We start from the raw sequence: 26621 nt of genomic DNA on the forward strand, positions 1-26621 counted from the left end.
TGCAATGGCTGGGTCATAGGGTAGTTCAATTTTTAACTTTTTAAGGGACCTCCACACTGTTTTCCAGAGTGGCTGTACCAACTTGCATTCCCACCAACAATGTAGGAGGGATCCCCTTTCTCCACATCCTCTCCAACAATTGTTGTTTCTTGCCTTGTCTATCTTTGCCATTCTAACTGGCGTAAGGTGGTATCTCAGTGTGGTTTTGATTTGAATTTCCCTGATGGCTAATGATTTTGAACATTTTTTCATGTGTCTGTTAGCCATTTGTATGTCTTCATTGGAAAAGTGTCTGTTCATATCTTCTGCCCATTTTATGATTTGTTTATTTGTTTCTCGTGTATTGAGTTTGAGAAGTTCTTTGTAGATCTTGGATACCAGTCCTTTATCTGTGGTGTCCTTTGCAAATATATTCTCCCATTCCGTGGGCTGTCTCTTAGTTTTTTTGACTGTTTCCTTGGCTGTGCAGAAGCTCTTTATCCTGATAAAGTCCCATAAGTTCATTTTATCTTTTATTTCTCTTGCCTTTGGAGATGTGTCGTGAAAAAGGTTGCTCTGGCCGATGTCATAGAAGTTGTTGCCTATGTTCTCCTCTAGAATTTTGATGGATTCCTGTCTCACATTGAGGTCTTTCATCCATTTGGAGTTTATTTTTGTGTATGGTGTGAGAGAGTGGTCAAGTTTCATTCTTTTGCATGTAGCTGTCCAATTTTCCCAGCACCATTTATTGAAGAGACTGTCTTTTTTCCACCGGATGTTTTTTCCTGCTTTATCAAAGATTAGTTGCCCAAAGAGCCGAGGGTCCATTTCTGGGTTCTCTATTCTGTTCCATTGGTCGATGTGTCTGTTTTTGTGCCAGTACCATGCTGTCTTTGTGATCACAGCTTTGTAGTACAGCTCGAAATCCGGCATTGTGATGCCCCCAGCTTTGTTTTTCCTTTTCAACAGTTCCTTGGAGATTCGGGGCCTTTTCTGGTTCCATACAAATTTAAGGACTATTTGTTCCAGTTCTTTGAAAAATGTCCTCGGTATTTTGATCGGGATAGCATTGAAAGTGTAGATTGCTCTGGGTAGTATGGACATTTTAACTATGTTAATTCTTCCAATCCATGAGCATGGAATATTTTTCCATCTTTTTATGTCTTCCTCAATATCTTTCAANCAGTCAAAACTAGAGGCTCTGACGGCCAGGGTCACCGAGGCAGAGGAACGCGTTAGCGAATTGGAGGATGGGTTAGTAGAAGAAAAAACGAAAATAGAAGCTGGTCTTAAAAAAATCCACGCCCACGAATGTAGATTACGGGAGATTACTGACTCTATGAAACGATCCAATGTCAGAATCATCGGCATCCCTGAAGGGGTGGAGAAAAACAGAGGTCTAGAAGAGATATTTGAACAAATTGTAGCTGAAAACTTCCCTAATCTAGCAAGGGAAACAAGCATTCGTGTCCAAGAGGCAGAGAGGACCCCATCCAAGCTCAACCAGGACAAACCTACGCCACGGCATGTCATAGTGCAATTCGCAAATATTAGATCCAAGGATACAGTATTGAAAGCGGCCAGGGCAAAGAAATTTCTCACGTACCAAGGCAAAGGTATCAGGATTACGTCAGACCTGTCTACAGAGACCTGGAATGAGAGAAAGGCTTGGGGGGGCATTTTTAAAGCTCTTTCAGAGAAAAACATGCAGCCAAGGATCCTTTATCCAGCAAAGCTGTCATTCAGAATTGATGGAGAAATAAAGACGTTCCAAAATCGCCAATCATTAACCAATTTCGTAACCACGAAACCAGCCCTACAGGAGATATTAAGGGGGGCTCTATAAAGGTAAAAAGGCCCCAAGAGTGATACAGAGCAGCAAGTCACAACCGATACAAAGACTTTAAAGAGAAATGGCATCATTAAAATCATATCTGTCAATAATCTCTATCAATCTAAATGGCTTAAACTCTCCCATAAAACGCCACAGGGTTGCAGATTGGATAAAAAGACATGACCCATCCATTTGCTGTCTACAAGAGACTCATTTTGAACCCAAAGATGCATTCAGACTTAGAGTAAGGGGATGGAGTACCATCTTCCACGCAAATGGACCTCAAAAGAAAGCTGGAGTAGCAATTCTCATATCAGATAGACTGGATTTTAAACTAGAGGCCATAGAGAGAGATACAGAAGGGCACTATATTATTCTTAAAGGAAGTATTCAACAAGTGGATATGACAATTATTAATATATATGCCCCCAACAGGGGAGCAGCAAGATACACAAGCCAACTCTTAACCAAAATAAAGAGACATATAGATAAGAACACAGTAATAGTAGGGGACCTCAACACCCCACTATCAGAAATAGACAGAACACCCTGGCAAAAACTAAGCAAAGAATCAAAGGCTTTGAATGCCATACTCGACGAGTTGGACCTCATAGATATATATAGAACACTACACCCCAGAACCAAAGAATACTCATTCTATTCAAATGCCCATGGAACATTCTCAAGAATAGATCATGCTCTGGGACACAAAACAGGTCTCAGCCAATACCAAAAGATTGAAATTATCCCCTGCATATTCTCAGACCACAACGCTCTGAAATTGGAACTCAACCACAAGGAAAAACCTGGAAGAAACTCAAACACTTGGAGGCTAAGAACCATCCTGCTCAAGAATGACTCGATAAACCAGGAAATCAAAAAACAAATTAAACAATTTATGGAGACCAACGAGAATGAATACACAACGGTCCAAAACCTATGGGATACTGCAAAGGCAGTCCTAAGGGGGAAATACATAGCCATCCAAGCCTCACTCAAAAGAATAGAAAAATCTAAAATGCAGTTTCTATATTCTCACCTCAAGAAACTGGAACAGCAACAGAGGGACAGGCCTAACCCACTGACAAGGAAGGAGTTGACCAAGATTAGAGCAGAAATCAATGAATTAGAGACCAGAACCACAGTAGAGCAGATCAACAGGACTAGAAGCTGGTTCTTTGAGAGAATCCATAAAATTGATAGACCACTGGCAAAACTTGTCCAAAAACAAAGAGAAAGGACTGAGATTATTAAAATTATGACTGAAAAGGGAGAGGTCACGACCAGCACCATTGAAATTGCAAGGATTATTAGAAACTTTTATCAACAGCTATATGCCAAAAAACTAAACAATCTGGAAGAGATGGAGGCCTTCCTGGAAACCTATAAACTACCAAGACTGAAACAGGAAGAAATAGATTTCTTAAATAGGCCAATTAACTATGAAGAAATTGAGTCAGTGATAAACAACCTTCCAAATAATAAAACTCCAGGCCCAGACGGTTTTCCTGGGGAATTCTACCAAACATTCAAAGAAGAAATAATACCTATTCTCCTAAAGCTATTTCAAAAAATAGAAACAGAAGGAAAGCTACCAAACTCATTCTATGAGGCTAATATTACCTTGATCCCCAAACCAGGCAAAGACCCCCTCAAAAAGGAGAATTACAGACCGATTTCTCTAATGAATATGGATGCCAAAATCCTCAACAAGATCCTTGCTAATAGAATCCAACAGTACATTAAAAGGATTATCCATCATGACCAAGTGGGATTCATACCTGGGATGCAAGCATGGTTCAACACTCGCAAATCAATCAATGTGATACATCATATCAACAAGAAAAGACTCAAGAACCATATGATCCTCTCAATTGATGCAGAAAAAGCATTTGACAAAATACAGCATCCTTTCCTGATTAAAACCCTTCAGAGTGTAGGAATAGAGGGTACATTTCTCAATCTCATAAAAGCCATCTATGAAAAGCCTACTGCAAGCATTATTCTCAATGGGGAAAAGCTGGAAGCCTTTCCCTTAAGATCAGGAACACGACAAGGATGCCCACTCTCGCCACTATTATTCAACATAGTACTAGAAGTCCTTGCAACAGCAATCAGAAGACAAAAAGGGATCAAAGGTATCCAAATCGGCAAAGAAGAAGTCAAACTGTCTCTCTTTGCAGATGACATGATACTCTATATGGAAAACCCAAAGGAATCCACTCCCAAACTATTAGAAGTTATAGAACAATTCAGTAAGGTGGCAGGATACAAAATCAATGCCCAGAAATCAGTTGCATTTCTATACACGAATAACGAGACTGAAGAAAGAGAAATTAGGGAATCCATCCCATTTACAATAACACCAAAAACCATGCGTTACCTTGGAATTAACTTAACCAGAGACGTAAAGGACCTATATGCTAGAAACTATAGATCACTTTTGAAAGATATTGAGGAAGACATAAAAAGATGGAAAAATATTCCATGCTCATGGATTGGAAGAATTAACATAGTTAAAATGTCCATACTACCCAGAGCAATCTACACTTTCAATGCTATCCCGATCAAAATACCGAGGACATTTTTCAAAGAACTGGAACAAATAGTCCTTAAATTTGTATGGAACCAGAAAAGGCCCCGAATCTCCAAGGAACTGTTGAAAAGGAAAAACAAAGCTGGGGGCATCACAATGCCGGATTTCGAGCTGTACTACAAAGCTGTGATCACAAAGACAGCATGGTACTGGCACAAAAACAGACACATCGACCAATGGAACAGAATAGAGAACCCAGAAATGGACCCTCGGCTCTTTGGGCAACTAATCTTTGATAAAGCAGGAAAAAACATCCGGTGGAAAAAAGACAGTCTCTTCAATAAATGGTGCTGGGAAAATTGGACAGCTACATGCAAAAGAATGAAACTTGACCACTCTCTCACACCATACACAAAAATAAACTCCAAATGGATGAAAGACCTCAATGTGAGACAGGAATCCATCAAAATTCTAGAGGAGAACATAGGCAACAACTTCTATGACATCGGCCAGAGCAACCTTTTTCACGACACATCTCCAAAGGCAAGAGAAATAAAAGATAAAATGAACTTATGGGACTTTATCAGGATAAAGAGCTTCTGCACAGCCAAGGAAACAGTCAAAAAAACTAAGAGACAGCCCACGGAATGGGAGAATATATTTGCAAAGGACACCACAGATAAAGGACTGGTATCCAAGATCTACAAAGAACTTCTCAAACTCAATACACGAGAAACAAATAAACAAATCATAAAATGGGCAGAAGATATGAACAGACACTTTTCCAATGAAGACATACAAATGGCTAACAGACACATGAAAAAATGTTCAAAATCATTAGCCATCAGGGAAATTCAAATCAAAACCACACTGAGATACCACCTTACGCCAGTTAGAATGGCAAAGATAGACAAGGCAAGAAACAACAATTGTTGGAGAGGATGTGGAGAAAGGGGATCCCTCCTACATTGTTGGTGGGAATGCAAGTTGGTACAGCCACTCTGGAAAACAGTGTGGAGGTCCCTTAAAAAGTTAAAAATTGAACTACCCTATGACCCAGCCATTGCACTACTGGGTGTTTACCCCAAAGATACAGACGTAGTAAAGAGAAGGGCCATATGCACCCCAATGTTCATAGCTGCATTGTCCACAATAGCCAAATCATGGAAGGAGCCGAGATGCCCTTCAACAGATGACTGGATTAAGAAGCTGTGGTCCATATATACAATGGAATATTACTCAGCTATCAGAAAGAACGAATTCTCAACATTTGCTGCAACATGGACGGCACTGGAGGAGATAATGCTAAGTGAAATAAGTCAAGCAGAGAAAGACAATTATCATATGATTTCTCTCATCTATGGAACATAAGAACTAGGATGATCGGTAGGGGAAGAAAGGGATAAAGAAAAGGGGGGTAATCAGAAGGGGGAATGAAACATGAGAGACTATGGACTATGAGAAACAAACTGAAGACTTCAGAGGGGAGGGGTGGGGGAATGGGATAGACTGGTGATGGGTAGTAAGGAGGGCACGTATTGCATGGTGCAGTGGGTGGTTATATGCGACTAATTAAGCATCAAACTTTACATTGGAATCTGGGGATGTACTGTATGGTGATTAACATAATATAATAAAATAAAAAAAAAAAGAAAGTGACATTTGCAACAGGTCTTAAAGGATGAGAGGATCTGTGCAAGAAGAGTTGTGAGAATGGGTTAGGGGGTCATGGGAGAGCAAAGAATAGGGTGTGCCCAGGGGGCTGGAGCACAGCTCATGGCAGAGAATAGTGGGGGATATAAACCGTCAAAGCCAAGTTGAGGCAGGATTATAGAGGGCTTGGAAGCAGATAAAAGTGATGTGTGCTTGGATAGGCAAATAATCTTTGTTCTCCATTACCCCAAATTGTGAACTATGATTTAAGGAGAAGCTTATTCCCCTTGGAATATTAATGTCCACCTTTAAAAAAAAAAAACTAAACTAAAATTAAAACAAACAAACAAAACCCCACATGGACCTCACATCTTTTTCCAGCTACTGTTCCTTTCTCCATTCTCCTTTTCCAAAATGCCTAGAAAGAATTGTTGACATCCTATTTTCTCTTGAACATACTCTAGTCACATTTTTGCCCCATCTTCCACCAAAACAACTTCCATCAACGTCACCCATGTGCTCCACACTACCCAATCCAGTATCAAGGCTCAGTGCTCATTGTCCTTGACCTACCAGAGACCTTTGGCATGGTTGATTGCCCTTGGTTTCTTTGGCGGGGGGGGAGGGAGAGGGAAAGTGAGAGAATCTTAAGCATGTAGGGCTCAATCTCATAACCCTGGGATCATGTGACCTGAGCTGAAATCAAGCGTTGGATACCTAACTGAGTCACCCAGGTGCCCCACCAGTGCTTTCTTATGTCATTGTACCTCTCTGGTCAGGCCTTTTCTGTCTCTTTCTGGCTTCTTGACTTCTCCCCAAACCCTAAATGTCATAATGTTCCAGGACTTCATCCTTTAACCCCCTTCTCTAATTTCACTCATTTCCTTAGTGTTCTAATCCAGTCATAGAGCTTTAAATACCATCTATAGATACACTGATAACCTCCAAATTTATAATCACTCTTTACCTGAGCAATTTCTCAGGATTGTGTTTTCAGCAAACAACCTTTAGGAATGAGGTAACTGCTCTCCCATCCCACCCCAACAAAGAGTAGGCTTGCTTCCCCTTGCTATAAGAGTAGCTCAATGCTCCTCTCCTGTAACAGAACCCATTATGTGTGCAGGGGTCCATCATGGCCCAAGGGGAATGTCGCAGAGGTATGAAGTGCATGCTGGCTGCTGAGCTATGAATAATAAAGTCCTTTGTCTCTGACCCAGCATCCATGAAACAGTAACAGGCTAACTTGTTAGCTTGTAGAGTAAAATCCCAAACCCTGCACAGTTCTTGATATTAGGTAGCTCGGCTTTCTTTTATAAGCAACTTAACACCTTAACCCAAATAAATTACATATAGAAACTTCCTACTTGCAAATTTTCAATGACTTACATAAGGATAAAGCTCGGCCTCTACCTGCCTCCTATAGATGGCTTTGGCCAAGACCTTTACAGAATCATTTTGGACTTGAGGAAAAATCAGCAAACAAAGAGCATTTGAGAGCCCGGTACAATATAGAGAAACTTCTGTCATTCCTTAAGGAATCTCTTAAACTTTAATACTTAAATGTTGATGTGAATGCTGGGAAATTTAGGAAAGTAGTTGGGGAGCTATTTTTGATCAAGGATCCTTTTAGCTTCCCTCAAATCCACTGATATTTTTGCCCTAAGCCAGGGCCTGTACAAGCTCTTCTGAATTCCTTAGAGTGATCCCTTAAGACGTGCTTTTAGAGATGACTCATTTCTCTGTTACATTCTTACTAAGATCCACAACTAGCAGGACACACAGCCAGTGGCTGTCGTCCTAATTTCTACATGTGTGAAACCAAATCCTGCCAATCCTCATACAAGGCCTGCAGGCCAAAACAAATCGATTGCATATACAAATCTACTTGCAAAAACTATTCAAACGCTTACACAAGAAGTGGTGTTGGAATCTAGTCTTATGTTATTTGCATTCATTTACTATATCAAAAAAGATGGAATTTATGCAGTCAGAATTTACAGTACATAAGAGAAAATCATTTAAATGTTCTAACTATAGAGATGGATGGCTTTACTGGAAGAGAAGTGTCTTTAAAATTACTGAGTCCTTCAAAACTTTATTAAAAGCAGACATAATCAGGACTATCCTGGTATTATTTAGTTTGTGTGTCTTTGCTGTTGGCATGAATGCATGTTATTCCATTTCTTAGAGATAAACAGAAAGCCACAGGGACTATTTCAACTCATATTCTGGGAAACCAAGAACTACACAACACTCAGCCATCAACAAATTGGTGATTAACATGATGTCTAGACAGGTTCTCATGGGAATAACATTATTAATTAAGCAGCAGTTTGGTTAATCACGATAGCAAAAGTAATTTTTGGAATAAATATTTTATTAGTGTGCCCATCAATAAAGCAAAAGTAAAAGGATATATGTTAATTAATTCATTTGTTATGTTATTGAGATTAAGGCTGGCAATTTCTGTTTGAAGGCCTTGAGAATGAGCTAATATTTCTAGTATGGCATGTCTTTATCTTACTGTTTCCAGCTAATGGTACTGTATATTTCAATTACCTAGCCAAAATTCCTTTCATGTCAGCTATCAAGATATTATTAAGCTCCATTAGTGAATAATTGAATTTGACAAATTTTCTGTTGCTATACATTTATCTGTTCTTTAAAACTGGGTGTCTCACATTTCTCAGTAACAAAAATTTCACCGAATGGGGAAAGATAGTGAGCTGTAACTATAATTAAGACCCTGATCTTACTTTCCATCAGTCAAAAGACTCATTTGGAAAAGAAGTAAATATATTGGCCAGTTCTCTTCAGTACATGGACAATAAATCTTTCCAGAAAACACAGTTAACCCAATGTTTTTAGCATAATCTGTAGTCCTAAAACTACAAGGAAGAAATATAAGATAAAAAAAACTTGTGCAAAAAAAGAATACATTTCTGAAAAAATTATTCAGGTGAGCTTGCTCTCTTTTGTCTTTATAAAAGAATATCTGTGAAACCTTCCAGACTGGTGAGCACTTAGGGATCTGTGGAAAGTGGTGCACTAGAAAGGGCATGAAAGCTCTGCACTTTTTCCCCACACCTTGCCCCATGTGTCACTTCCACCTGGCTATTCCTGAGTTATGTCCTTTTATAATAAACCAGTAATCTAGCAGAAGGCCACAAGTTACATAAGGATCTGAAGAACACCCTTAGTGCAATCAAAGTGATGCACGAAACCTCAAAGGGAATGTCAGAAAGCCTGCAGGAGATCTACAGCATGAGTGGGACCGTCATGAGAATCCGATGACCACTGTAGGGAATAATGACCTCCTTTGGGAAGATTATGAAGAGAAATGAGCTGACCAGGCTTTGAGGACCATGGAAAACTATGTAGCCCCATTCAGCAAGATGAAGGAATGAACCACCAAGTGGGTTGGAAACTCATAGACAGTGGTAGTGCCCTGCATGACCTGGAGGTAATGCAGAATGTCAAGAAGAAAGATGAGGACGGTATGGCCAAGGCTGAGGAAGAATTAGTTCATCAAAGCCCGGATGTGTTTAAAGATCTGAACCAGGAACCGCTAAATGTGCTGCCTATTCTGTATAACAGTCTTATTGGCTGTGACCATCTTCCAAAACATTTCCAAGTCAAGGGACATTTTCTACAGGGAAATGAGCAAACTGAACCACAATTCCTATGAGGTGCTGAGCAAGCTGGAAAAGCAACATTCCAACAGTCTAGTTGATGAAGGGACCATCAAGCAGCAACAGATGCTCTTTGGTCATCTCTTCCTTGGTTCGAACATCTATGGTTCTAGCCCTCTTAGCTCACCAGTCCCTCTGCATTTTCCTGAAAGAGTGAGAGGAAATCTGTGTCAGCAAGTGAAGAAGAGCTAACACCTCAACCTGCCCAGTTTGAGCAGTCTGGAGGTGAAGTCCAAATTCAGGTTCTTAGTCTGCAGGCTAGTCAGAAACACTAGAGCAATTGTTCATTGGGAACTCCAGTCTTTGACACGGGGACTATCGAGAAAGTTTCCTTTCCAAACATTACTTTGTAACAGGGAGGAGGGGATAGACTTTAACAACAAAGAGAAAGTCCGGACACGACTGTATAACCACTATCTAGGTATCTATTTTTCATCAAAGTACTCAGAGTAATTTTAGACTAGACGAGATGCATTGACAATTTTGTCCTCAAAGAATTGCGGTGTCTCCAGCTCCATAAAATAAGAATTACCTTCTCAGTGTAATAAGTACAGAAAACAATATGAAAAGCTAGAAAGCCTACACTCTGGCACCTGCATGTATTCAACCACTAGTATCCAAAGTATAAATTATCTCTTCAGCATCGTTATATGATTAATGACCTCAAAGGTAATGCGTTTTCTTATGATATAATTAATAAAACAACTTAGTATTTAAATAGAATTTATATTCTCTGAGCATTTCAAATAATTAGGTAGATGATTGGTATTTAATTTACAATTCACATATTTTGATTCCTTTTATGGCTATTAAATATTAGAATACTTGTAGCAATAATGAGTGCTGCTACAAATTGCTCTCTAAATAGTCCAAACTTAAAAATATATATTCTGAATAATCTGCGGTGATTTTAAGTTACGAGAACTGCAAACCCCAAGTCAAAATCTAAGTCAAATATCTAGAAACGGTTTCCTATTCCTGTGTACTCTTTTAGAAGGTTATTGCAGCTAAGTAGAAATGGAAAAGCTCTTTAAAATCACAGCTAGCATTTAAAAACATGATTTTTTTTCCTATTTAGATTCATAGACATCATTACTATGTATTCTTTATCTTTATTTATTGGATCAGATAGGCTCTTCCATTTCGGACATTTGACATCAATTCTTAAAGTATTTTTTTTCTCTTTTGCAGTTGGCTGGTTTTGTGTATGCCTGTTATGTGATCAGTATTTTTATGGAAGAAGAGGACACCTGTAAGTACTATTATAGCTACCTGTGGGTTTATTTTGGGTGAGGTATAGCTTCCAAAGCTAATCATTACAGGACTATGAAAGCTTTCATAGTTGGAATTTAAAAAGACTGAATGCAGCATGGTGAAGTTACAATCAGTTTGCAAAAGGAACTGCACACAAAGAAGACCGTCCTAAGACTTGAAACTCCCAGTCCCAGTAGTGTGTTTGGAGGCCCAGAGTCATGGAGGTCTACAGATCGCTGTCATGCCATGTTCTTAGTAACTTTTCTTCAGAGATCTAAACATAATGCTGAATAGAAAACCGGGGATTGTTTCATTCATGATCAACCTTAAGTATGCTACTGCAGAATTTTAAAATCTGACTAATAGCAATAACATCAATACAGCACATCATAGCAAGAACTGTATCAATGTGAATTACATAAAATGCTCCACAAAACTAAAAATGACAACCTTCAAGGTGAGATGTAAAAAAAAAAATTTTTTTTAAAGAAATGCTGTAAAATAACTAACGGGATGCTAAAAAGCTAAGTAGTCATGTTTCAGCAGAATACCGCCAAAGAAATAAAAGACAGAAATGACCTGAAGTTACATGTTACATGGGCAGAGATTTAGCGACATATGCCAAAAGCCTGCTGATGGATACGGCATGTCTTGGCGCAACTGTTAGGAGCTCATGTGACACCAAAGAAAATTTTAATCTATTTTTTTAAATAAATCGTTATTACATAAGCAAATCACACCCACCCATCTCAAAGATTCAGTTATATCATTGTAGTTACTGTCTGAGTTATAAAGTTGACCCTTTAAAAAAATGAGGATGAGTGTCCAGCTAGCCAGGATAACTTCTTTCTAGAACACAACTCCAAAGGAGTCTGATGAATGCTTCCCACCAAATAGATGCAGTCACAGTATATGAACTGGAACCCAGTTGACAATGAAGATTTATTTAACCAACTGGAAGAAATACAGGACCCTGAGATCAAACTCTCAGGTAGTGAAAATGTGTGAACATACTGCATCCTATCTTTTACACTGACTTTGGGGTATTTTTTTTTTTTAATGCTAGATGAACCAGAGAGTTTCTGACATTTCAAAAGTGCTGTTGTAATGACAGCACTTCCCACTATGCGGTTAACGTCAGAACGTGTATTTTCAGGAGTTCCATTAGTAGCTCCCCAGTCTGACAAAGTTAATGTGCAGAAAATCAGCAGCATGCTTGCAACTCACAGCTGAGACATGCTGTGACTTCCAAAAACATGAGACCTAAAGGAAATTATTAGAATAAATACTTCCAAAAAAATAATACACTGCCTGATAAATCCCAGCTGAATCCCTTATAAAGTACGTTTGAGTAGGTACCAAAAGTGCCTGTTTCCTGTCCTCCTCCCTGAACTTGGAGGCTCTCAGATGGTGTTCAGCCTCCAGCCTACCTTACTGTTTGAGAAAAGGCAGATTAATCAGTAGTGTTTTCTCTATTAGAATAAATATATAAAGGACTTTTCCTTGAGGCTTGTGATTTTAAGCAAAACTTGGAAATACAAACTGACATGCAAAAAAAAAGGGCTCATCTACATTGCATAAATGATTTTGACCTTCTATCAGTCTTCTTTTACAGTAATAATGTTGGTGGACATGGATTGTATTGCTACCGGCAGATATCGTAGTTCCATTGAATTCGGTGTCTTTAATTAGTTTAAGTTTCTCTATAGAAATCTCTGAATCAGCTATCTGAATGCCCATCAAACTGACATTCAAGCAGCTGCTAGAAGCCTATGCTATTAATGGTTTAATTCTAGTGTTTGTTATGAGGGCCATACATTAAGTTACCGAGAGACATCTGGATATAGTAGTTGTGTTACCATCAATTCAAACAAAACAGAGCCAGAAAAAGTCTTGGGTGGCTGCTCAAAACAAAATAAGTATCCCCTAGACTGACTTGACATGATGGTCTACTGGAAGAAAGACGACAGGGAAAAGCAATCACAAACCTTTTAGTCTGATAGTTCTCAAGAGAGTGTAATTTTACATTTTTTATTGAAAGAAGTAGAAATCAAAAGTGCAGTTGTAATTAAATTGTCCCAGAGTCTTCAGAAGGCGGATGTGAGCAAAAAAAAAAAAAAAAAAAGTCTGGAAACCAACTGCAATGATCTCATAGACTAGTACAATTTGTGCCAACACCTAGATTTCAGGTGCAATAATGAACTGCCCTTTGGATACAGCATTACCGACCCGCAATCAAAAAGAGGTGTCTTTTGATTGGTTTTTCCAAAATGTAAACCTACAGTAGGAAAGCAATGCTGGTAGCTTTCCAATTTGTCTAAGTATACTTCTGGAAAGCTGATTCTGAAAGGTAACTGCAAATATATAATGTAATGTCACAGTTTTTTGGCAGACAATGTATCATTTATCATTTCAATTCCCATTCTAACTAATGAAAATCTCTGCATTATTCAGAATGCAAAGTTAAGCCTTGTTCTTGGACTGAAAGCTGTCTGCCAGCCTTAAAAATTAATAACAGCTACCCGCTCTCTCCTCTGCACGGCCTAAGTGGTTCTATGGGACTAACATTTCAGCTGATGGACATTTCTGAAGGGTAATAAATGCTTGAGGAAATATTTATTTCCAGCCACCCATCTTCTTAGTTACCTCGTGGCCTCTTCTGCTAACTGTATCTCCTAGAAAGACTCTGATCGCAGGTCAACGACAATGAAATGAAAAGCTCACACAGGGAAGAATACAGTTTGATGGGGTCAGAACTTCCCATCACTCCTTCCAATGAAGAAGCTTATTTATATCTCTCGTTTCATTTTTATCTCTTTTTTTTAATATCTATCAATCTCTATGAACACCTTTGTGAGACCAGGATATTTGGAATCTGTAATCGTAAAAACCTGTTGGCATCTTGTTTGCGAATCATCTGCTGCTGAAAATGAACTTGTAGGCTTGTTACGATATTGTCACACTTACGAAAAAGAATGTTTTTAATTCAGGGAAGTGTGTAGGCAAGGCAAAAGATGCTGAAAAATAGTATTAACTTATATAAATATCACCAGGCTTCTTGCGAGGATCTATTGCTAGCAAGACTGCTTCTGATAGTAGTTTGCAAATTGCACCTGGGACATCTGTTTGGTCTCACAAAGACCAGTCTGGGCTGCACACGTTGAATAGTCAGAGAAAAGTATATTGACAACCTGAGAGTTAGTTTTTGTAAAGGAAATGAATCTCCCCCAGATGCAGGTTCAATAATTTATGTTGAAAACTCAAAATGACTCTTTATGCAACAATTTGACCCTTGCTAGTATACTTTTGGGCAACTTTTCATTGGAAGGAAGCATGACTCTTGGAAAAACATTCCATACTCTACTGTCCTTGAGGCTTCCTTCAGGCTGGTGTTCATGTATTTGCTGTCTGCCCATAAATTCCTTTTAAGAGTATAAGGTGATATTACCATAGCAATGATGTGAATTGGAAATAAATAACCCCGTCTACCTTAAAAATAAAATAGTTATCAGCAAAATTCGTTTCTTCGGCAATAGTGGAGGAATTGCAATTTGGGACAAGCAAACTATGGGAAACCACAGGCAAGTCCAAAGAGAGAAAGGGAAAGTTGGCTTTTATTATGTTATAGGAGGAAATTTTTTTTTAATTTTAATTTAATTTAAATTTTTTAAGATTTATTTATTTATTTATTTGACAGAGACACAATGAGAGAGAGAACACAAGCAGGGGGAGTGGGAGAGGGAGAAGCAGCCTTCCCGCTGAGAAGGGAGCCCAATGTGGGGCTTGATCCCAGAATGCTGGGATCATGACCTTAGCCAAAGGCAGATGCTTAATGACTGAGCCACCCAGGCGCCCCTGTAGGAGGAAATTTTTTAAACAAAAGTTCACTGGAGAACAACAAAAAAGAGTACAAAGTTGCGGCGTTTCTCATTGGCTATAAGCGGTGGTTAGTGCTTTGCTGGGGCAGCAAGGGGTTTCCTTCTTTATCTTAAAAGTGGAAGATGAAATTCCTATGTGAAAAATGTCATCCTTTGTCAAAATAATTCTTATCTTCTTCTTCCTGCCGATTACACAGCCTGGTACTTGTGTGAGAGTTCCCCCTTCAGCGCTTCCCTGTTCCATTTTAAAAATGTATTGATTTATTGATTTTGGGAGAGGGGTGGGTGGGGCGGCATTAGAGGGGGAGAGAGTCTCAAGCAGACTCCCCACTGAGCATGGAGCCAGTGGGTTTGATCTCACGACCATGAGATCGGGACCGGGGCCAGCACCAAGAGTCAGAGACTTAACCAACTGCACTACCCAGGCACCCCAATTTTTTTGTTCTTTAAGATTTGTTTATTTTAGAAAGGGGGGAGGGGCAAAGGGAGAGGGAGAGAGAGAGTCTCAAGCAGACTCCCTGCTGAGCATGGAGCCCGGTTCCCTTTTAACTGAGGTTTCCTTTATTTATTTTCACAAACCCTCTCTCCTCCTAGGAATTTACTAAAGAAGCTAATGGGAGGGCACTTGGGTAGTTTGGATGTTAACTTCCCAGTATCCCTTCCTGGCTCTGTAATGCTTGCAGGAGCCTTAGAGAAGGAGAGTGACCCCAAGGTCAGGCACCAGGGGAAGGAGAGAAAGTAGCAGAGGATGGATGATCCTCAGAATAGAAAACTGTCCATTGTCTTGGGAGCCTTGCGATACATAGACATTTGAAGTAGAACAGGAGAATTTGCTGAGTCAGAAACAGAAATGCGGGTATGATCCTTTAGCCATAGCCAACATCTCGAAGGAGTCAGAGCGTCTGTCCAATAAGCCATCAAGAATCTACTGATTCTCAGGGAGGATAAATTTCTTGGGTAACTATTCGGTGGGTTGCATCTAACTAACCTCACCTCAGTTTAGATTTAGAGCCTGAAGCATCTCCCCTAATTTGATGAGAAGACTTTATCAAATAGCTATAGAATTACTAGCTAATCTTCCTACTAGAATAAATGATCTGTGAGGTCAAGATCATTATTTTGTTCCCTGATTTAATCCTAGAGCCTAAAAAGTGCCTTGCACATAGCATCCCATAAAGAAATGATTGCTGAATTTATATTGCTTAATTCTTTTGGCCTAGCAACTCATTTTTAAAAATGGATTTCAAAACCCCAAGATTCTCAGATTTGATGAAATGATACTGCCTTACGTTTAGAATCAAGTGAGATGCCTGATGCATTTACAAATATTTATGTCTGACAAATGGCGGCCTGCATCTTTTTAACAAAATTGGACGATTTTTAGTAATTTCGAAGGTCAAGATACAGGGAAATGGATTAAGCCTCCACTCTACCACGTCAGAGCAAGAGCTTGAGTTTGTCAATTCCTGGACACGGTATCACAGAGGGAACAGGGACTTGGAAGGTAGATGCACTCACAGAATGAATTCAACTACAAATCTGGCCAAGGGAACAGACTCACTATCAAAAAGTTGGACCCAACAGGGTGGTGACTTCAGCCAGCACCACACAAGGAAAGGTCGGGCAGCACAGACTAGGATCCTAGCTGCAGTGCTGTGGATCAGAGACAGAATTCCAGGCCCTGGGTAGGTTATCAACACAGTTCCTCTCCATAATGGATGTGTTAATTAACTCAACAATGAAAATCCTTTCCCAGTGTATGCATACATCAAATCACCATGTATTAAACTTTAAATATATCACAATTTTATTAGCCAATTATACCTCAATACAGCTAAAAAAAAGAAAGACAGTATCCCCTCAAGAAGAATATCATAAATGTCCAAATACCCAAACCAGTAAATCAAGTAGGAACTCTCCACAGGGGCAAGAGAGAGAAGCCCTTTTACTAGACCCAGCTCCAAAGTCAGCACTAAACTCACCACGAAATAGAGCCGAGACTGTGGCCTATTTCACTAACCCAGGACTCTTATAATTCAGCCTAACAGGGGGCTGTCCACAGCCGTCTTTTCTAATCTCCTCACTCCAGCCACATCTGTTTTCCTAAATCCACCAAAGTCGCTCAGAGAGGGCTCCTCCCTCTGTTGACTCACGAACCCACATACATCCTGCACATCTCAGCTTAACTCTCTGTTCCCAAGTGTGGCCGTTTTTCTCTCACTTTCCCCAGGCTACATGAGGGTGCCTGTGGTATATTGTTAGATGCTTGCATTGCATACTGTACCTCTTCCTTGGAAACATTTAACATAACTGGAATTTTTCCATCATGATATCCCCAGGACCAGCCCATTTCCTGACATGAGGGACGTTTTATACAATAGATCATGAGTGAGTGTTGAATGAATAAGTGTGAACAAATGGACTCAATGTTTGGGATTTCCATTGGCAGAGATGAGGGAGAAAGGATTTCCTTCTCTAACCTCTGTCTCCATATGTATGAATGACCAATCCTGACACAAACTAGAGACGTGGGCGAACTCCTTCATGCTTCCTTTACCTGAGACATTGTCACCTCCCTTCAAGTAGCTAACAGCCCCCACATGTTTGTTTGTTTTTAAAGATTTATTCATTTATTTTAGAGAGAGAGAGTATGTGTGTAAGGGGGAAGGGCAGAGGGAGAGGGAGAGAAACTCAAGCAGACTGTGCACTCAGCTCAGAGCCCGACATGGGGCTAAACCTCACAACCCTGAGACCATGACCTAAGCCAAAAACCCAGAGTCAGATGCTCAACCCACTACATCACCCAGGCGGCCCCCAAACACATGTTTTTTTGTTTTTTGTTTTTGGGGGTTTTCTTAGAGATTTTATTTATTTATTTGACAGGGAGAGACAGCCAGCGAGAGAGGGAACACAAGCAGGGGGAGTGGGAGAAGAAGAAGCAGGCTCCCAGCGGAAGAGCCTGATATGGGGCTCGATCCCAGAATGCTGGAATCACACCCTGAGCCGAAGGCAGATGCTTAACGACTGAGCCACCCAGGCACCCCCAAACACATGTTTTTTAACATTCTTCCCAAGGACACGTTCTTCCCCATGCCTCAGTGGACCCTAAGCCCATCTCTGAATCTGTGCTCAAGCTACATTTTAATTAACTGCATTCCCCACTTGTAGCTGGGGATCATGGCTTACTTACCCTAGGATCCCAGGACCCTGGTTCAAAATCTGAAACATCATAGGAAACCAGTGTGCATTTGTCATGCATGTATTTGTTGTACATACCTCCATGTCTTTATGTTATCTCTCATATCTCTTTCCTCACATCTTACGAGAATTTAAATTACCCATTCCATTCACGATAGAGAAAAATCTCATTAATTCACAATAAGGTATAAATGGTTTGTGCACTTACATTTCCTGGAAATTTTCATCAGCTACTTGTCAGAAAGCTGATACCAGCAAGCAAAGAACACCTACTACCCCAGAGCAGGTTTTAATGTGCCATGTTTCCACTTGAAACGGGATGTTAGAAATTAAACAAAGGCAGTTCTCACTCTGCCAATATCTAGCTCTGTTCACATCAACCACTCGAATCACCTCGGAGGGGATCCCAAAGGCACTCTGGGCTCTAACAGTGCAGCTCTATGGAAGAGGTCCAAGCTGGGTGATTATCTCAGGATGCAATCAAATGCATCGCATTTTTTACATTCATTTACAAATGGTAAATACCAGCAGCTGTTGAAAACGTCCTGATCTCTCTGCATCAGATTAATAGTCGATGGCCTGTGAAGCATCAGCCTTACCCCTTAAAGCAAGCCCTCTACACAAGCACCAGTCGCGCTGGGGAAGGCACAATCACATCTCTCTACAGGCCTGTTTCAGACAGGTTGGAGCTCCCAGGTTCTCTCTGTCACCCAGCAGCCCGCTGTGTGTTACATGCCCTGAAGTCGAGAAGGAAGAATGCGGGATCTGCCATCCAGATGGAACAGAATGGAAGATGAGGGATTTGGGAACCAGATGTGATGATGGACGAGCAGAGTCAGAAGTTAAAAAAAAAAAAAAAAAAAAAAAATCCACACCCTCCCGGCACCCTAAGGGCACAATAAGGAGAAAAAAAAAATGGGCTGTAAGAATTGTATGCGGATCCTGTGCAATGGTTTTATTCTGGATTATTAGTGCGAAAATTTAGGAGCCCAGGGGGATGAGCAACTGACAGCGTTCTGACAGGGCTTCCTGTCTCCATATTAATTTTAAATTCAGTATCCTTACCCCCAGCGCGTCTCAGGGAGTCCACGGATCCCTCCTTTCTCTGCCTCTATTCCTAAGCTGCCCTGACCCTGACGCTACAGAGAGCGACAGGGCCACATCCACTGGCCCTGAGGCATCTTCACAATGCCACCTGTCGCTCCTTCCGAGTCAGCACCTTCTCCAGTTCCCTTAAAACTGCGCTCTTCGAGCTCCCTACCCTCACTTCAGGGATGAGGACATGAAGCCCAGAGAGGTGACGTGGACCCTTGTCCTCCTCTGCCCAACACTCAGCACAAACACTGTACCGCTAAGGCTCTGTCACAAAGAAAATGAAAGCTAAGCAGACAGGAGTCCCTAGAAATTCCTGGAGTCTCTCCCATCAGGACTGTCTATATTTACCCATGATTATTTTCTTCCTGACAGAAAAAGAGGGCTTCATTCCCTCCCACATAGTCCAGCACCTCGTTCCATTAATTATTCCTTCTCTCTCTCTCTCTTACCCTCTCACTCTCTCATTCTGCTCTCCCACCCCACCGCCCCGTTCTATGACTCTCTCTTTTTCTCACCTCTCCCTGCTCAGTTTCTTCCTCTTGCTGGATCTTTTTCCTTAGCTTATGAATAAAGTCACAAAATTTAAAAACACACACAGAGAAATTACCCTGTTCCGCCCCCATAGCTGGACAGCTAGCTTTCCCATCTCTCGTGCTTCTCCCCTCCACGTTCAGACTTTTCTACAAAGTAGTCCAGACTTACAGTGTTCGCTTTCTCACCTATTCACTGTCAGGCTGCTGTTGTCAGGCCTTCTGTCCTACATTATTACTGAAAACGCTCACTCAGAGGCCGGCAATGACCTCCTAATTGTCAAATTCACTTAGATCTCATCAAGCTTCATTATAATTGATGGCTTTGGTCACTGTTGACTGCTCCCTCCTTGAAAATTTTCTCTTCTGGTTCTCCCACCTCCTGAGTTGTGCCAAGCAATTCCATCTCTTGAACAGCACTGCTTTTAGCAATTAAAAATCACTTCTAATGTCCTTATGCAAATGAAGCAGATTTCTGATGCAGACACAGGTAACACATTTTGAGTGAGTACTTAGCCTGGCTAGTTTTGGAGGGATGACTTATCATTGAGTCCTTAAAAGGTTAACTTGCCATCCCCAGTAAATAGCTTGTACTCCCACTGTTACGCTGAAGCATTTTAAGTAAGATCAGACGATAAAAAGAAGCATTTTACAGTAAAACCAAACAATAAAACAGATGTTTATCCCTTTTAGATAACAAAATGGCCCGTCGTATTCTCAAGAGCTGCATTCTTGGACCAAATATTTAATGGAAATCTGATTTTATAATTCCTTTAAAGAAATGTCATCCAAGTAACCAACAATAAAGGGTGCGTAAGCAACACTCATCTTCATGTGCTTTTACTAAGTACTGACTAAGAGAAAGGGAATTGAGTGTTCCTTCTGGGAGCAGTGTTTGGGACTGGGAACTAAGTGAGATATTTGGGAGCGTTCCTATAACTTGGATGCCAGCGTGAAAATAAAGTAGGAGAGCAGTAAGAGAACTTGTTTCTTCTTCTGAGTTGTATGAGGGGCAAAGTGAATTAATCATAAGTTATACCTAACCAGACTTTAAGTTCTGTCCACCTTTTTTTCTCACAGAAGGAAACAGGAGCATTCTCTCTCACGCTGTCTTTCTCTCTCTCTCCCTCTCTGTCTCTCTTTCATTTGCTCTTGTTCTTGCTCTCTCTTTGATAGTAAGAACAGAAACTCTAGATTAGAGTTCATAGTGTCTCCAGAGAACCACTTTCTTTGCCGTATAGAGTTCAATCAACTACAAGGCTTGTCACGTTTCCCAGCCCTTATGCATTGAATACCACCTTCACAAATGTTGTCATAGCTGTGTACAAGCTTGTGCCGGAGACTGGCCAACTACTCAGTAGACCCACTGGTTTGTTCTTCTAGCACATAGCTGGACTGACTGCATTTCCACTTTCCTGCAGTCAGGTGGCCCGTGAAATTGAATTCTAGATCGTGGAAGGTGAACAGAAGGGATATGCCCACTTCTAGGCCTGGCCCCTGAACAACTTCTACGCGTGGTTCTTCATGCTTTTCCTGTTTCTACCTGTTAGATACAGACAAACACAGATGCTCGGGAAGCCACGTGTTTAAAATGGTGCAGCTACAGTGTTGAAGGGACCTGGGTCAGTCACTGCTTGGAGAAGGAGAGTTGGCCATGCAAATTGAGAAGAGGGTGATGAGTGCCTTTGAGGCATGAGGCACTGAGAAGCAGCCAAAAGGATACGGTCAGGGTTCCCAAGGGTGGAGACCCCGAAGTAGAAACAGGCAGGAGTTCTACCACCAAAGAAAGGAGTAGAACATTTCAGGTATTCCACAAAATGCCAGTGCCTCCTGTGTGCCTGGACGAGTCCTGTGGAGGAGATGACACCGAAGCTGAGACCTAAAGGATAAATCGGAAGCTGTGCATTCCTGGCAGAAGGAGTAGCAGGAGCAGACGGAGTCACTCCCGGGAAGAGGCTTCGAATCAAAGCAAAGGCTTTGACTGCAGTACTAGTTTCAAACTGGATGCGCTCAAAGGTCAAAAGGAAATCTGGACTCCCCTGGCTGGCTGACTCTGAAAAGACTAGTGAATTAAAAGGCAGATTGTATCAGGGACTTGGTTTTAAACCCTGTGTTGAGCAGAAAGGCTATGGTGAAAATGACCAAAAGCATACCATTTTTTACATGTTAGGAGAAAAAAACAACGCACAGCTTGGACTTCAGTTTTGTTTTCTTTTCCTTCGTTCTATATTTGCCCCATTTTCTATTTATTCACTGACATGTCTATTTGGAAAAGTAAATTAAAGCTGTTTTTTTTTTCTTATTTAAGGAAAATAAAGACTTTTAGTTACTAGTCCTAAAGTTAAAGCCAAGATGTCATACTGATTGAGTTTTCCTTCTGAGACAACAAAGATGTAAGAAAACAGGTGAAGGCCAAAGTTTCTTTAGAACTTTGTCACTGTGCATTATCTGATGTCCATGAGGGGAGATTTTCTGTACAGGAAATTCTATCTATATCAGTTCAGGGTTTAAAATCACTTTGCAATTTATTAAAGTGACTACATTTTGGGGACGCCTGGGTGGCTCAGTCGGTTAAGCAGCTGCCTTCGGCTCAGGTCATGATCCCAAGGTCCTGGGATTGAGTCCCACACCAGTCTCCTTGCTCAAAGGGGAGTCTGCTTCTCCCTCAGCCTGTCACTCCCCCTGCTTGTGCTCTGTTTCTCTCCCTCTCTCTCTCTGACAAATACATAAATAAAATATTTAAAGTGACATTTTTAAAACCTGGTTTTTCTTAAGCTCTAAATGCTACATAGAACTTTCACTATTCCATTTATAAATCTAGTACATTTTAACAATGACTTTTGGGGGAATTATTTTTATTTCTTTCTATAGTGGTAAAATATACATAATATAAAATTAACCATTTGACACATATTTATGTGTACAATTAAGTGGCAATAAATACATTCACAATGTTGTGCAAGCATCCCCAATATGTATTTCCAGAATTTTTTCATCATTTGAAGAGGAGCTCTGTCCCCATAAATAATGACTCCTCATCTCCCTCTCCCCTCCAGCCTCTGGTAACCTCTATTCTGTCTCTCTGTGTTAATTACCTATTCTAGGTAATTCATATAGATAGAATCTTAGAGTATTTGTCTTTTTGTGTCTGACTTATTTCATTTACCATAATATTTTCAAGGTTTATCCATATTGTAGCATGTATCAGAACTTCATTTGTGTGTAAGGTTAGATAATCTTCCATTGGACTTTCAATTACTATTTGATCTACTTAAATTCAGTATTCTAAATTCCTTTAAATAATCCGTTCCATTTACAATTTAAACTAAAGCCCTTTAAACATTTAACCTGAATTCATGAATTCATTATATTATCATTCTTTTGAAGTCCTTCAAATATTCACCCTGATAAACAAAACACTCACCAGTTTTTAAGCTATTCCAACAAATCTAATAAATCTAATAAAATAAGCCTATACATATATTGAACCTCCAATTTTCTTAATTATTACATAAATTTAATAAAGTTTTCCCATGTCTTTCAACCTAAAATTACAAGTGTAAAATTAATTACCCAATTCAAAATTTGAATTGGTTTTACACGGTGAATCCCCCAGACCTAACATAATCTGTCTGATTCTGTTAAGAATCACAAAGATTGTACATACCAAGTAGACACAGATTATCCCAATGATTACAAAATCCTAAACTGTACTTTATAAAAGAGTTTTAAATCTGTGGAATTGGCTTCCGTTCTCTCTGTGTAGTCACTTCCTAGTGTTAGAAATGCATTTCTCCAATAAATAAGCATCTCAAACAATTTGAGTTTGCTAACTGGTGAGGGATTTTCAGCTGGCAAGCAGGACCTAAATTCCACTAATGGATTTATGGGGCTTTTTTCTACTAGTTGGTAGAACAAGAGGGGTTCTCATTCCATACCCTTCAAATGTGATTAGTTTAGCAGCCCACAACACCAGGACTCAGATGACATTAGATTTCAGTATACAGAAGACTTTGCTCCTATTAAGGGTCTCTTTTTGGTTGGTTTTATACATGCTAATTCTTTAAGACATTTTAATATCTTTCTGTGTGACTCAACAGACATCCACGTACTTCTCCATGTACTGATTTCTACGTACTTCTTCCAACCATAACACCTGATAGAATTCTGTGCTCATTCTGTATTCTAGGTGGGTTACTAATTCTTTTAGACATTTAAGTATCTTTAATCGGATTCTTCAATTCTCTCATATCTCTTCTTGTTCCAAAGTCACTGACCTGTCAAGATCCAAAAATATTTATAGTCCAGACTCAGCACATTATTGTTTAATTTTAAAGCTTAGTCAAGGTTAAATAGCTAATTCTTTATTGATTCATTCATTCAAGAAACAGTTATTGAAAGACTTCTGTGTGTTAAACCACTAGGATACATAGATGAACCAGACTTGGTCCCTTTCCTAAGAGATTTTTATGTTCTAATAAGTGAGCCAAACATGTAAATAATTACAGAACAGTCAAGGGCAGATAATGATCTCTTTAAAGTAAATCACATGCACACAAAAAGTAATCAGAGGCTAATTGTGTCTCAGAGCACCAAGCATGGCTACTCAGACCATGTGAACACGGTCTTAAATGAAGAATATTACATCACCAGAGAGGAAACAAAGAAAATACATCTTAAATACAGGGGGAAATATGTCAAAAAAGCTTGGGAAAACCATAGAATATTAAAGAAGACCTAGGGAAAACCTGAATTACACAAGAAGTGATGATTAATTGGGTATGTTCAGTTCACCAAGTGAATGGTGGGGTCAGCTTTGAGGGACTTGGAATTCTGTCTTACATCAGCGATTCCGAACCTATTTCAGATTTCAGCACTCCTAGAGAAAGCTAACATTTATTGGGCACTCTGTGGTAAATAAATCACTTTTCCCCCAGCAAGAAATGATGGGCCCAAGCTATACACACACACGTGCGCACATGCACACCAGGGAATTAGGGAATTGACATCTTGTCATATTTGTACCTACTCAGGTCCCACCCGGTGGGATGGTCTGCTAGATGATATAGAATCAATAAATGGATTTAATCTTGAGAAGAACATGATCAGATTCAATTTCCTTTGAGCAGTAATTCAAAGAAAGAGGGAAGGATTTATAAAAACATTCTCAGAAGAAATGGCATTTTTTTGGATAGATATTGTCCTAGGACAAGGAGAACCAAAAGTAATAATAGAGGCCATTAAAAAATAATAATATTCAAGGGGAAATGTCCAGAATTGTAGGAGAAGACAATAAAAAGGAATTACAGAGAGACTTCAAAGTCAACAGGTATTAGTGACTTGATTGGCTAGATTTAAATGCAAATGATAAAAATATATTGGGGAGGGGCACCTGGGTGGTACAGCAGTTAAGTGTCTGCCTTCTGCTCAGGGCGTGATCCTGGCATTATGGGATCGAGCCCCACATCAGGCTCCTCCGCTGTGAGCCTGCTTCTTCCTCTCCCACTCCCCCTGCTTGTGTTCCCTCTCTCTCTGGCTGTCTCTATCTCTGTCAAATAAATAAAAATAAAATATTTTAAAAAAAAACTTTAGGGGAGAAGAAGGAGATGAAAAAAAAAACTTTAAAAAAATATATTGGGGAAAAAACTGGATAACTAAGAAAAAATTAATTACAAAGAGAAAAAGTTATAACTGTTCGAATTCTTAGAACTGTTTTTACCCCTTACCTTTTTGAGCATTAGTTTTCCTCTCAGCCATTTCATGCTACTTTATTGACCCCACAGTGATTTTAGAAATTCATTATTCCATTATTTAGAAATTATCTCAAAGTGGGAAGCAACTGTCAGCACTGATTATGGGAACATCTGATTCCCGACATCTAGACCCAGGAGAGCAACAGAAGCTAGAAAGGCAGCCAAATACAAATGAAAAAGGGAGGTATTTTCAGGATTTTCTTTTTTTATCTTGTTTTCCCTAGAGTAAAACGTTGCTCCAAATGAGCCCAGCAGTAGTGATATGGAGGCTTTCAGTCTCCAGTGATTCTGAACAGTGATCAAAAAATTACAAAACTTGGAAAAGGCCTTCAGGAAAGCCAAACAATAGTGGAGAACAGCGAGCAGCCATTCCAGCCAACTAAGATTAACTGAAGTTTTAAGAGGGGATCTACTCCAGCAAAACAAAGCGCGATTTTTATGGCTTTGAAAGCGCAGAGTCACTTAAAAAGAGAATAGAAAATGTGTTATTAAAGATGAAACCGAAAGGAAGAAAGGGAAAGAAAAAAAAAAACTATCTGCTTTCTTTCAAAATATGAGAAAAACAAAACTAAAACTCGTGTGCCTGTGTTGAGAGGGTAGGCTGGCGGAAGCAGATGTGTCACAGGCATTTTGCAAAGATGGCACAGCTCTTGCAACTAAGAGCGAGGCGAGAAGCTGCGGTAATAGATGATTATTATCAGAGCACCCTGTAGGGACACTTCAACTAAGTTCCCCTGCAGAAGATTCAAAGACGAAATACTAAAGACGGGCCATGGGATCCTTACAGAATGACTAGACTAAGCATATCACTGCATCTAAAGGAGTAACGCTGAACACATTATGAAAAAGTCGCTTTGTGCACTTTGCACCAAGGGGATATATTATCTACAAAAAATCCCGCGCAGTGACTTGAAATACTGAGAAAAAAGAGAGTGCTCCACTCAGGTTTTGTGCTACTGCGGTGCACGGCGGTGGAAAGCTAAACCAATGGGGATGGAGATGGTCAAGTGTGCGCTGGGCGGGCCCGGTGCCCTGGATCCACCGTCAGGGACTACTTAGGAGCAAACTTGGGGAGAGGGGGAGAGCTTTGCTCCCGATGACACTTAACTCCACATATTCCACTTCCAATGAGCGCTATTTTCTTTCTTGCACCAGGTCTTTATGCAGGGAAGAGTACCTTTCCAGAATTAAGAAAAAAAAAAAAAAAGTTCAAAGAAAA

General features: G+C 40.0%; 1 protein-coding gene across 3 annotated transcripts in view; it reads left to right on the forward strand.

Annotated features, from left to right (window-relative positions):
- The window catches only part of NKAIN3 (sodium/potassium transporting ATPase interacting 3), a 379291-nt gene that overhangs the window by 321082 nt on the left and 31588 nt on the right, over positions 1-26621 (forward strand). For all 3 annotated transcript variants that reach the window (XM_034668114.1, XM_034668115.1, XM_034668116.1), the window contains one exon: positions 10886-10946. In XM_034668114.1, the coding sequence (XP_034524005.1) occupies positions 10886-10946 (61 nt within the window). The remainder of the gene's footprint in view (positions 1-10885; positions 10947-26621) is intronic.

Source organism: Ailuropoda melanoleuca, chromosome 9, assembly GCF_002007445.2.
Source record: "Ailuropoda melanoleuca isolate Jingjing chromosome 9, ASM200744v2, whole genome shotgun sequence".
Classification (NCBI taxonomy): Eukaryota; Metazoa; Chordata; class Mammalia; order Carnivora; family Ursidae; genus Ailuropoda; species Ailuropoda melanoleuca.